Source organism: Equus asinus, chromosome 13, assembly GCF_041296235.1.
Source record: "Equus asinus isolate D_3611 breed Donkey chromosome 13, EquAss-T2T_v2, whole genome shotgun sequence".
Taxonomy (NCBI): Eukaryota; Metazoa; Chordata; class Mammalia; order Perissodactyla; family Equidae; genus Equus; species Equus asinus.
The window spans coordinates 10,782,477-10,795,555 of NC_091802.1; the positions used below are offsets into that span (position 1 = coordinate 10,782,477).

General features: G+C 39.1%; 1 protein-coding gene across 14 annotated transcripts in view; it reads left to right on the top strand.

Annotated features, from left to right (window-relative positions):
* MYH10 (myosin heavy chain 10) overlaps positions 1-13,079 on the top strand; it is a 145,250-nt gene that overhangs the window by 18,421 nt on the left and 113,750 nt on the right. For all 14 annotated transcript variants that reach the window (XM_014864117.3, XM_014864114.3, XM_014864113.3 and 11 more), the window contains exons 3-4: positions 3,106-3,262; positions 10,068-10,095. In XM_014864117.3, the coding sequence (XP_014719603.3) occupies positions 3,106-3,262; positions 10,068-10,095 (185 nt within the window). The remainder of the gene's footprint in view (positions 1-3,105; positions 3,263-10,067; positions 10,096-13,079) is intronic.

The window sequence follows — 13,079 nt, forward strand, 5'->3', positions numbered from 1 at the left end:
ATCAAATTGTTTTCCTGTCCATCAGTAACTTTTCCAGTCTCTAAAGCTTGAAAACTTTGGCGTCATCTTGATCTTGTGTCTTAAATGGTTGTTCTGTATTCAGTTGGTGAGTGCTGTTGCGTCTCCCTCCAGCTTTCTCCGTGACTCACCCATCTCCGTTTCTGTGCTGCCTTTTCCCTCATCTAGGCCCTGTTACTGTGCCAGGTCTCTTCCAGCGTCTCCACTTCCTGCTTCTCACTTCTTGCCTCTTCAATCTATTTTCCATATGGCTGCCAGATTTATACTTTTTCAAAAATGCCTCCTTCCTTCCGTTGCTCTTCTCTCCTGAACCTCTAATACCTAATCACCTATAGAGGACAAAATATAAATTGTTCAGTTTGATTTTCTTGGCTCTTATGTCTCACATCCCGTGGTATAATTTTCAGCTAGACTATTCTTCTCATTTTGTCTTGGATATATCCTGCCACAAAGTTTTACGCTATTATTTTAATAGAAATTCCTTTATCCCTGCTTTTGACCTAAGTCTTTAAAAAGGACATCAAAGAGCATCTAGGTCTGAATTTTGTACCTAGTTTTATAGTTTCTGACAAGATGGCTGCGACTTTCAGTGCCTGGAGTTTGTTGGGTGTTCTGCTCCGCAGTTTCTTTACTATTTCTAAAACCTGTTCATCTTTCTCTTTCTCTTTTTGTACCACTCTCTTTTTAATGCCTTATATTGTCTTTTGTTTATTTAATATATATTTATTGTCTTCATACCTAAAGCGTATGTTTCTTGAAGTGCTTAATATCTTGTGTGTGTATTCAAATACTTAATGAAGTTTAATTTGAACTTTAAGATCTCAGAGAAATTATTTTAACAACATGTTGCCCTCCTACCATGCACCTTGAGGAAGACAAAAGTGATAAAGTATTGGTTCAGTTATCAGTTATGCAGGAGCCAACATTTGAGCTAATTTTCTAGATAGTTAAAAGTTGGCTCTTTAAAAGCCCTTAGATTTAATAATATTTCCACCTGAACATTTATTACTGTCCCTCTTTGGCAAGCCCAGAATACTGAGGGTTATTTAGGCTTGTTTTTTGATGACTTACTCATATTTGTGAGGCTTACTCATCTTTGTAATCCTAGTCCTCAGAAAAGTACCCAACACATGGCAGACACACATGTTGGAATTATATCTGATTAACAGTGTCATTGTTATGATCTGTTACCATACCATACGTGCTATGGGAATTAAATTGAATTTGCGTGTTTTAGCTTTCTTAGGCCTTTTTTTTTTGCCAGTCTGTAATTATTTGCCACTTATAAAAATGAAGTATGGAATCTGTAGCTTCATGAATAGAGTGTGATCTAATTTTTGAGTGAAAAAATGAAGTTGTATATAGAAAAATTCATCAAGAGGTATAGTATGATTTGTTAATTTTACTGTATGTTAATAAAAAATTAAAATATTCAGGTTGCCTCTGCTTAGTTTTCTCACCTTTCATAAAATCTTTGTTTTTATTGTCTTTCACTGCTGTTTTGTCGTATGGGTGTCAGAGAGAGGCTGGACTAGTTAGACAAGAGACTTGAATGGGAGAAAGTGCCAAGATGGTGTGGGAAGCCCAAGAGCTAGCAGGGTTGTCTGAGGTGTGTGCTGGATGCATGAGAAAGCCAGCAGTCTGAAGACCTAAGCGGTCAGCAAGGGAGGGGCAAGGAATTTCTCTGGGCTCAGGCAAACAGGGACAGATGTCCATCTGGCCAGTTCAGAAGTGAGGCAGACAGCCCAGGTCAGTGAACTTAGGGCAGAGGCCTTTGCCTTTTGTCCTCTTGTCAACCCCTAATCTAGGTAGGAAGTGCATTCCACGTCCCAGCCTGCAATTGTGAGTTAAGGAAAGATACAAGGAGAACGGCTAGAGAGGTGGTTCTGATCGCTTAACTTTTTTGGCAGGCTTTCATTCTCTTGTTTCAGCGTTAGTAACTGCGGTATTCAAAATAGAGTGGTCTCTAGAGTGCCTTCTGGTGGCAACTGCCAAGGGTTTCAGCCTTCATGAACACAGCTGTTGGTTAGAATCGCTCTCAGTGCTCCCTGGGGAAGCAGGCCCTGATGCTGAATCCTCAGCCTTCGTTAGGGTCCGGTTGTCTTTAGATTTGGTCTTCCCACATCACCTTAAATAAAAGGTCTGCTTCATAATACAACTGAGTGTCCTTTCCAGATGCCTTCGGTCCTTCTGAGGACTGGAGATTCTAACAGCGATTCTAACTGTTCTGTTTTTCCATAGTTCCCAGGGTCAATTTTGTAGATTATTCTCAGAAATCATTCTATGTGAGTTTTAAAAACCCAAAAGTCAAAAGTGTTCATAGTATCAGTTCTGAGTAATGATTATCATACTGATCAGGAAAGTTTCTGTCTTCCAGACTAGCAGCTCTTAAAAACTATTGAGGACCCCCCCATAAAGCTTTTGCTTATGTGGGTTATATTTATCAATATTTACTGTATTAGAAATCAAACGTATTTTTTAAATATTTATCAGTTCATTTAAAAATAACCGTTTATTATTTACTTAAACAAATTCAATTTAAAAAAAGGTATAAGTTAACACAAGTAAGTTGTCTTTTATGAAAAAACTATTTTCCAAAACAAAAACATTAGAAGAATGGAAAGTTACATTTTTGCAAATCTCTTTAATAATCGCCTTTTCAGATAATTGTGGATATTCTTCTTTGAATCTCTCCCCAAATTTAACAAATGGTATTTTCTTAAAGATTAGTTGGAATGTGGAATCTGAAACGACATTAATGAACTTTTGATACTTTGTACACTTGGGAAAGAATGAGTGTGAAAAGGCAAATAACAGATTGTTTGAACCTTACAGTAGCCTGTGAAGTTCTGATGCGTGTATTATTATTTCTGTTTTACAGATGAAGTGACTTAATCCAGGACAGTGCCACTTAATAAACTATCATAGAACTGCTTGTGGTTTGGAATTGCCCATCATGCACTAGATTTAATTTTGATGATAGATTAATTATCCAAATGATAGTCCCTGGTCAAATTCCTGTGTGTTTTCTGTCTGTCTGATATATGCAGGTTTTTTCCTTAACACTGTATTTTATTTTTATTCTAGACTTATTCTGGACTCTTCTGTGTAGTCATAAATCCTTACAAGAATCTTCCAATTTACTCTGAGAATATTATTGAAATGTACAGAGGGAAGAAACGTCACGAGATGCCTCCACACATCTATGCCATATCTGAATCTGCTTACAGATGCATGCTTCAAGGTAACTGGAAATGTTAGAACGCTAAATACTCAGAATTTCTTAAATGTAATTTAGTGTTTTTTTAAATGTCTCTAATCTCTTCTACAAAGGGCTTTGGGGTTTTGTTTTTTTAAAGATTAACAAGAAAAGTAATAAATGTTTATTGTAGAAAAATTATGAATTCTTAAGATTAGAGTGGGCAATGTGGCCATTTTCTATAGGAAGCTGGTTAAGTATGTTTGTTGCTTCATAACTACTTCATGTTAATTTTTATGTTAAAAAGCATCTAGTTTTTTTATACATTTGATCTCTACCACAAGCCAGTATAATCAAAGCTCTATTGCATTAGGTTTTAAAGCTGACTGGAAGGATAATAGAAAAGGTTGATGCTTTCATTGAGGGGAGAAAGATTATAAAATATTTCTCATTTAAATGCATGTAAAAGGAAAGAACAAAAGTTAGAAAGTGTGTATTGAGTTGTTGATTTTGATTTTTTTCTTTTGGATTTAGAATGAAATATAAATTTGCAGAGTCATTCATTTGAATCATGGCTTTAGACACAATCGTTTGTAGAGGGACACTTTTTTTGAAAACCAGAATATAGCAGTTTTGAATGCATTTAACATTATTGCTCAAAAAGACCGTGTTAAAGGAGCTTCCTAGGCTATGTGAAGTCTTCTATAGTAACTCTCCATCTTGGCTCCTTTTATTTTTTAAAGAATAAATTCTGTAAGGTATAATCTATGCAGTTCTTACATAGTAGCTCCATGATCTTCAGAAAACGTTATTTGCTGCATCCACTGTCATCCAATTGCAGGTCCTGAAAAGGCTGTCTGGGTGACTGGGTCTGAAGGGCGGTGTGAAGGAATTAATAAAGTACAGTATCCATTTCCTACTTAAAGTTTTGTTTGGATACTTGTTATATACCAGGTCCTCTGAGGCGAACAGAAAGTACTTCCAGACTAGAAAGTGTCATAGATTGGTAAGGACAGGTTCACTATCAAAAATCAGTTTAGGCTTAAAAAAGATTAAATTTAATAACCTGTCTTAGGTTCAGAGACAAAGAATACTAAGAAATGGCTACGGGTGTGATAAATTGTTAGATAATGGAGAAAGGAGAAGCGCCAGCTTCTTTGTTTTCCATTCTGTGTTTCTGTTAAGAATAATCTTTATATGCAGAAAAGCATTTGTATGAATGAGCAGACTTTGCCTTATATGGGAGAAGAAATTGGAGAAAGTACACTCCTTCCCTAATTGAAGCCATATTTCCTTGTCTCAACAAATATGTTCTCACAATTGAAATTGCTGACCCTCTAGTCTTTGAAGTATTATATAGAAGGGGAGTTTCCAGAAGGCTGGGATCGTCTCACATATATAATTCTAGTTTTTAAAAGGGGGAAGAAGCTCTAGACTGCTGAGCTTAACATACTTGCCAGGAAAGATTCTGGAATCTATTGTTAACAGTCTAAGGACAACATGAAAATATTCACTGCATTAGTTTAGTAGGAAGGGAAATACAGTAGAAAGTGTTAACAGAGCAGTAGGACTTCTGCATGGCATTCCGTAGTCTTCCATGATAACCTCTTGACCGTGCTGAAAAGTTGCACTCGAGGTATTGATTCACACTTGAGGTTGGGCAGGTTTGTCAGAGTGTGCGCCAAACGGTTTGTGCTCTTTCTGACATTTTTATAAATATACTTAAAGATTGGCATGCATGCTCATAAAATTTATAGATGGCATGAAACTGGGAGGGAAAATAAGTATGTTTGATGAAGAAGAAATAATTTTTAAAAATATCTTGACAACTCGAGTGGGGAATTGAATCTAACAAAATAATTAACAGGGATAAATGTTAATGTACCATTACTGGGTTCCCAAACCAACTGTACGGATACAGAATGAGAAAGATGTGGCTTACCAGCATACTGTATTATTAATATCATCATTAATGCTAGAATGAACATTTATTGAATGTTTCTGTGTGCCAGGCACTGGACTGAATGGTTTATGTGTATTATTTAATCCATAACAACAATCCTATAGAGTAAATAGAATTTCTAACCCTATTTTACTGAGGCACAAAAAAGTTAAAAACTTGACCAAGAAAATGTAGATAGTAAGAGGTATGAGCTAAGATTCAAAACCAAGGCGATGTGACGTATTCTTATCCACAATAATAAAATTGCTTGTGAAAGTTAAAAAGAATTAGTTGGTAGTTTTGATTATGTAATAATTTAAAAGTTTGATACAGAAAATAAAAACAACCCCTCCCCCCCAAGCAGTTCCATTGTATTGCATTCTGTAAGTGAGGGATGACCTGCTGATATACACCACAAATCCATTGGGTTGGGACATCTGCTAGGATAGTCAGACAATAGCACATACAGTTGCTGATAAAGCTCATACCACCTGCCAATGCTGATCAATCGAGGTTTTCAATTACAAATGTGAGCAAATAGAGCTAAATGTCACTGGGTCTATGAAGGGGATCTTAGTAGAGAGGGGACCATGCAGAGGATTCAGAGCATATAGTCCCACTCAACAGTTTGTTTTTTTGATACAAAAAACAGACCATAGCTTGTTCTTTTCTTCAGTTTGGCTTCTAGAGGATACTGTATCAATGAAATGCAGAGGGTGCCTGGCACATAGTAGTTGCTCAAGAAATATTCATTGACTGACTGAATGAAAGTAAAGTTCTTGGACATAAAACTTGATTGCAAAAATCACAAACACAGTTGTTGTAAAATTTATGCCTAAGCATAACGTATACCTTAATATAACTAACCATTTCATGTTCTTTAGTGTTAAATTAAAACCTTTTAATTTCCAGTTGTTCACTGTTAATTTGTAGAGATATTATTTTTTAAGTATATATTGACATATTTTGAGACCTTGCAGTACTCACTTATTCTGGAAAGTTTTTTTGTAGCTTCTTTGGGATTTTCTGTGTAGACAATCATGTCCTCTGCAAATAGAGCCATAGTTGTTTCTTCTTTTCCAATTCTATGCTTTTAATTTGTTTTCTTGCCTTGTGATGTTGAGTAGATGCCATGAGAGCAGACATCCTTGCTTTGTTCCTGATCTCAGGGGGACAGTGTTCAGTTTTCACCATTAAGGATAAGGTTAACTGTAGAGTTTTTGGTACATGCCCTTTGTCAGGTTGATGAAATTCCCTTGTAGTCTTAGTTTGCTGTTTGTTTTTCTTTATAAGATTTTTTTAATTTTTCCTTTTTCTCCCAAAGCCCCCCGGTACATAGTTGTGTGTTTTTAGTTGTAGGTCCTTTTAGTTGTGGCATGTGGGATGCTGCCTCATCATGGCTTGGTGAGCGGTGCCATGTCCGCGCCCAGGATTCGAACTGGTGAAACACTGGGCCGCCCAAAGCAAAGCCCACGAACTTAACCACTCGGCCACAGGGAAGGCCCCCTGCTGTTTTTTTTTTTAATCATGAATGGGTGTTGAGTTTTATCAAATGCTTTTTCTACATCCATTCAGATGATCGTATCTTTTTCTTCTCTAGTGAATTAGATTGTTTACCTTTTGGATGTTGAGCTAACCTTGCATTCCCAGGATAGACACCACTGCTCATCATATGTATTATCTTTTTTGTATATTATTGGATTTGCTTCATTAACATTTTGTTAAGAATTTTTGTGTCCTTGTTTATGAGAGATATTTGTATATTATTTTCTTTTATTATAATGTCTTTTTTTGATTTTAGTATTAGAGTAAGTCTTGTATGTATGAATGGGTTGGGAAATGTTTCTCTTCAATTTTCTGAAAGTTTATATGGAATTGGCATTATTTTTTTCTTTAAATCTTTTTTAGAATTCACCAGTGAAGGTCTTTTTTCTCTGTGGGAAGGTTTTTAATTACAAATTCGATTTTTCTTTATTAAGGATAATTGACATACCCTATTAGTTTCACAGATTCAGTTATCTTTAATAGATATAGGGCTTCTCAGGTTGTTATTTCTTCTTGAGTGTGCTTTAGTAGTTTATATCTTTTAAAGAAATTTAAATGTCAAATTTTTTTACATGAAGTGCTTCCTAATATTTCCTTATTATCCTTTTAGTACCTATGGGATCTATAGTGGTGATCCCTTTCTTATTCCAGATATTGGTAATTTGTGTCTTTTTCTTGATCAGTTTGGCTAGAGGTTTATCAATTTTATTGGTTTTCTCAAAGAACCAGCATTTGGCTTCATTGATTTTTTTTCCTTCTTTCTGTTTTCCATTTCATTGATTTCTGTTCTATACATTTCCCTTCTACTTACTTTGGGTTTGCTTTGCTCTTTTCTAGTTGTTTAAGGTAGAAGCTGAGGTCATTGGTTTGAAACCTTTTTCACTGTTGAAAATATGATTTAATTCAACGTGGATTTACTAAGTACTTCCGTATGTGATTTTTGGGAGGTGCTTTGGAAAATACTGAGCTATCAAACAAGTCTCTACTTTTTAGAATGCTAGTTGCATTTTTTAAAGTAAAACTGTTACCTTTAAATATTACTGTAAGGCTGCCTGGTGACGTTTACTGATTTTTAGAGTACAAAGAGTAAAATTGTAAACTATTGTAGTGCTTAAGTTAGTCCTTGAAAAATGACGAGGATGCACTGCAACAGAGGGAGGAATCGTTTAATCCTACAGAGAATCCTAGAGGTTGGCAAGCCCGGCCCTTTATTGTCCTCACAGTGAAACTGAGGCCCAAAGCTAATACGAGACCAGACGTAACAGGCGGGTCTGGCCAGAAGAGAGTTGTTTTGTTCTGTTTTTTGGTTTTAGGGGTGGGGATGTGGTGTGGTGAAAAGCATGGGGGAATGAAGTAGGGAGCAGGTTTGAAGGGTAGATGGTGGTTGTGTAGGTCTCAAATTTCAGACAATAATAATAGCATATACAGATGCAGGAAGAAAGCTGTTCTGAATGAATGAGGAGGCAGTTTAATTTTGGTTAATTTTGTGTGTGTGTTTTGGTTTCTTTAATGTGTCAACCACTTTAGAAAAGCCATAAAAACTTGGTGTAGAGGAGTTCTGTAGAAACTGCTCAGACCAGGGAAATTTAGGTGTCTGAGGGTTCATATTTAGAGTGAAGAAGTAAAGACTTGGTAAAATCCTAGTTTATAGGTGAAGAGCCTGAGACCAGCAGGGAATCAATGCCTCAGTTACAGATACATAGTTTGTGGCAGAGCTGGAAGTAGAACGGAAGATTCCGGTTCCCACTGTCTTGCCAGTGCCCAGCGTGGTGTCTAGCACTGAATTTCTCAGCCCCCCTAACTAAGGCTAACTCTTAATGCTGGGAATAAAATAATGAGACAGTCTCTGATCTCAGGCAGCACATTCGAGTGGGCAGGCAATTGGCAGTATTGTTTGTCTAATTGTGAAATATGATTAAAAGAAGGAAACAGTGAGGATCCTGAGAGAGTGTCTGGGACGGTTCCCCAGAGGAGACACAGCTGAGCTGAGCACGAAAGGACATGTGGAGATAGATATCCAAGTGGTTGTGGATCTGGGAAGAGTGTGTCGAAGAAAGGGTATGGCATGACCTCTGGGAATGAATAAAGGAGGCAGACATCAGCTATGCTGCCTGTGCGGCCAGAGGAAGGATAAAACAGTAGTTAAAGGCTATTAGGAGTTAGATTAGAGTTGAAGAGCTGGGCAGTAATAGATTCTTTGTATAACATAGAATATGTGAATACACATAAACTATATGAATGGATTTGTTTATTTTAATAACATGATATGAAGAGCATGACGTAGTGCATGAACTATTTGTTTTTCTTTCATGAAAGTTAGCTATGCCTGAACTACTATGAGATCCTCGCTGGGCCCCTGATGGCATCCCCAGAGGAAAAGCAAGCACAGCATAGGGACTGACGAGAAGGCTACCTGGGCCAGGCCCCAGGACCACAGTTCCTTTAGAAGCAATGGCAAACTCGGTCAGTAGTGTTAAGAACACAGGCATTGGAGGCGGGCAGGCCGGGTTCCCACCCCAGCATCCTTGCCCCTCAGGAGCTCTGTAACTTGAGAGGATCCACTAACCTCCTTGAGGAACATTTCTCATCTGTAAAATAGATATTAATGCTCATAAGTGATTGGAAATCATACATCCTACACTGGGGATTTTATCCATGGGCTAGATGTGGATTTGAATTTCTTCTTCTCGTTTGAAAAATGGAGCTGCATACCTAAATCATTAATCAATTTAAAATCATGCAGATTTTTTCATTGTACATTCTTTGATTGTTTTTGGTATATATAACATTTTGTCTTGAGACAGTGGTTAAACCTAATATAGATGTTAATCCTCCTTCAACCTTCCTTTCAGTGTTTGATACTTTTTTCCCTCCTTTAAGGTCAAATTAGTAATGATTCCTCTCTGGTTGTGGGGAATCTTGAAGCCATTCTGAAAGGCAGTGGTTTCCAGGCCTGGCCATCAGAATCACTGGGAAACTTACTTAAAGAGGGATTTTCAGCCCATGGCCCCCTGAGAGTGACATAGTGAGGGTGGAGCTCCAGGAAGTACATTTTTATAAAGCTCGCCAGTTGAGTTTGATATGCAGCAGAGTTTGAGAATCAAGGTTGGAGAGGCATGTAAAATCTTCTAAGCCCAGGTTGTTTTTTATCTCCCCCCCCCCCCAAGAATCTGGCAATATAATGAGTGAATTTGACTGGATTTAGGACTATATAATAGGGCTGGGGAAGAGTTAACTTGGCCTGAGAGGAGGAGAGTTACTAATGTTTTATAGGCTATTACTGCAACTTTATTATATCAAATATTTTTAAAACCTGGCAAATGGTCACTTTCTTTTTTTTGTTTGTTTTGTTTTGTTTTATAGATCGTGAGGACCAGTCAATTCTTTGCACGTAAGTAAATGTTGAATGTTCAGACTTGTTTTTGATTCTGTTGGAAAATAAAGCAATTTTTTTTTTGTATGGGGGGAGTAGAGCAGTAATTTTAAGAGTTGGATGTAAACCTTGCAGTTATCATTTTAAGACTAAGATTATATAAATTGCTTAAATTTGATGTTATTGTTTGGTTGTCAAGCTGGGCTTTTCACTCATTTCATAATGTTAATCTGTGAAGCTTATATCTTTAGTTTGTATGTGTAAGAGTTGACCTATTGCACATTTCAGTATTTTATCCTTATTACCCAATAAACATTATTGATAATGTGCCTGTGTACTGTGTGCTAAGTACTAGCATGTCCCGGTTGAATAAAACAATATCCATGGCAGGAAATGATTAGATTTGCACATTAAAAAGATCATTTTGGCTACAGTGTGGAAAATGGATTAGAGTAAGAGTTGAAATAGCAAGACCAGTTAGGAGGCTGTTCAGTTACCTAGGCCAGAGAGGGTGCTGAATTAAGGTAGAGATGTGGGCGTGAACTTAGAACTGGATGAATTTAAGTGGTGTTCAGTTTAGGAGACAGACTCATCAGGACTTAGTGATTTACATGCCTAAGAAAGAGGAGCTGTGAGAGAAGGTGGAGTTAATCGTGAGATCAGGATGTCTCCTGACTGGGGAATGTGGGAGGAAGAACAGATTTGGAGTGGGAAGATAATGAGTGTGGTTGAGGACACCTTGACTCTGAGGTGCCTGTGGCTCATCTAAGTGGTGCTGTCTCCTCGGCTGTTGGATATGTAGATAGAGAGCTGGGGAGAGAGCTGTGCCAGAAGTGTCGATCTGACGAGTTGGCAGCATGGATGGTAATGGAAGCCATGCTAGTGGCTTAGAAGAATGTGTTGAGAGAGAAGGCAGAGTATGGAATCCTGAAGAAAAGCGACATTCAAGGGTCAGGCAAAGGACAAGAAGCCACAAAGCTGCAAAGACAGCTAAAAATGATCCACCATAGAGGCATGAGGAGACAAGAGAGTGTGGTGACACAGCATCCAAGGGGAGAGAGACATTTCAAGAAAGAGGGAGTGGTCAGCATGTCAGATGCTGTTGAGACTGAGACACACAGAGACACGTGCGTTGGATTTAGCAGTAGAACACGGAGGGTGGTGGCAGTAGACTGAGTGGGCTGGGGGTGGGGAGGGAGGTGGAAGCCAGATCGCAGTTGAGGAATGAAGGGGAGATAAAAATGTTGAAAAAAAATCAAAACACCAAGTGTAGGCCAACTACTTTCAAACAGTTTGAGAAAGTGAAAAGAGTAGTAGTTGAATAGTAGTAAGAGACTGAAAGAGAATTTTTGTTGTTATTGGTGGTGTTTTTAATGTGGGAGAGTTTAAATGCTGATGAGGGGGAGATGGGGGAGGACTGAGGGAGCAAGGAGGCAGGGAGATCCAGCACGGGCTGGGACGTCTGGGCAGGGCAGGGATGTGGGGGGTGCGACTCCTCTGCAGTAACGGGGTCAGGGAGGCAGATGGGGCCTGATGGAGGTAAACAGGTGTGGAGAGACTGGGAGTTGAGGAAGTTCTTACCTAACGGTTTCTCCTTTCTGTGAAGCAGAACATTTGGTATCTGAGAAGGGGGAGGAGTAGCAGGATAGGTTTGAGGAGAGGAGAGGTAGAAATAGCTGACACTAGTCTGCTTTGTTGTATACATTTTTTTCTATCATTGTTTAGCCTCTGAGTTATATAAATTCGCTTTTCCTCGACAACAAACCACTCTGACTCTTGACTTAATGGCTTAAAGCTGTTTTCCCAGCAGTTGCATTGGGCTTGGGCTCAGCTGGGTGGGTCTGCTGACCTGGGTTAGGCTGAGCTGTCTCACCTGGGGCTCACTCTTGCATCTGCTGGGGGCGGGCTGACTGTCAGCTGAGGTACCTTGGTCTCCTCTCCATGTATCCTCTCAGTCGCCAGCAGGCTGGCCCTGGCTGTTAATATGGTGGCAGGATTCCAAGAACAGAGAGAGATCAAGCTCCACTGTCTAAGCATTGTTCAAGTTTCTCCTTGTGTCACATGTCCTGCCATCTCATTCCCAAGTGAGACAGACACGTGGCCAAGGTGAGGGTCAGTGTGGGAAATACTGCCAAAGTGGGTAGATACAATGAGGCGTGAAACAGCTGGGGCCATTGCTGTAGTCAATCCCCCGTGAGAGTGTTGGAATGGAACCAGATCCAATCCACCAAAAGATGGAACAATTGCAGTTTCTGCAAGTAGGTACAAATGGGGGACAGTGGAGCACGAGAATTGAGGATAATGGCAAGAGAAACTGTCAGGATGGACCATGGGATATGGGCAAAGAGAGGAGGGTATTGGTAGGGAGGAAGTAGATGGGTCAAAGAACTAGAGGTCTTGAAATAGAACAGATAGTGTTGGGATTCTGGAGTGTTGGAGCAGAAGGAGTAGGCAGTGTGGCCACAGACGATGAGATGGTAGTGGTTCCTAAGGTGTGGGCACAGGAAGGAGTGAGGAGCTGGAGAAGAGAGGTCGGAGAACGTCATCGGATTTGAGGGCAGCAAGGAGCCGAGGGGCTAGGGGTTTGGGATGTGTCATTCACACGAGGAGAGGAGGGACTCGGCAGCGTACACAAGAGAGATGAAGTGAGAGCAATGGCCACCAGTGAGCCCTTCCTAAAGCTAAATTATTTTACTTAGAGGACTGTTATTTATTCTGAGATATCCTTTCCCTGTATTGAAATAAAAAGTGCCTTTGTTTTTAAGACAAGAGCGGAGGTTTTTGCTTAATGATCTTACTAGGAAAATAAATCCAAATGTCAGAACCGCTGCTGCTGCAGTATGTGACATCAGAGAGGAGGGTGCGAGAGGTAGGGTTTTGTGAAAAGAGGGTCTGGAAACAGCATTGTGGAGAATGAAAAGGATGCGGCTGACTTTCTTCCTGACTCGTGTGTGTGCACATGTGTGATGTGGGAGAAAGAACAGTTTTCACCTGAGGAAGCT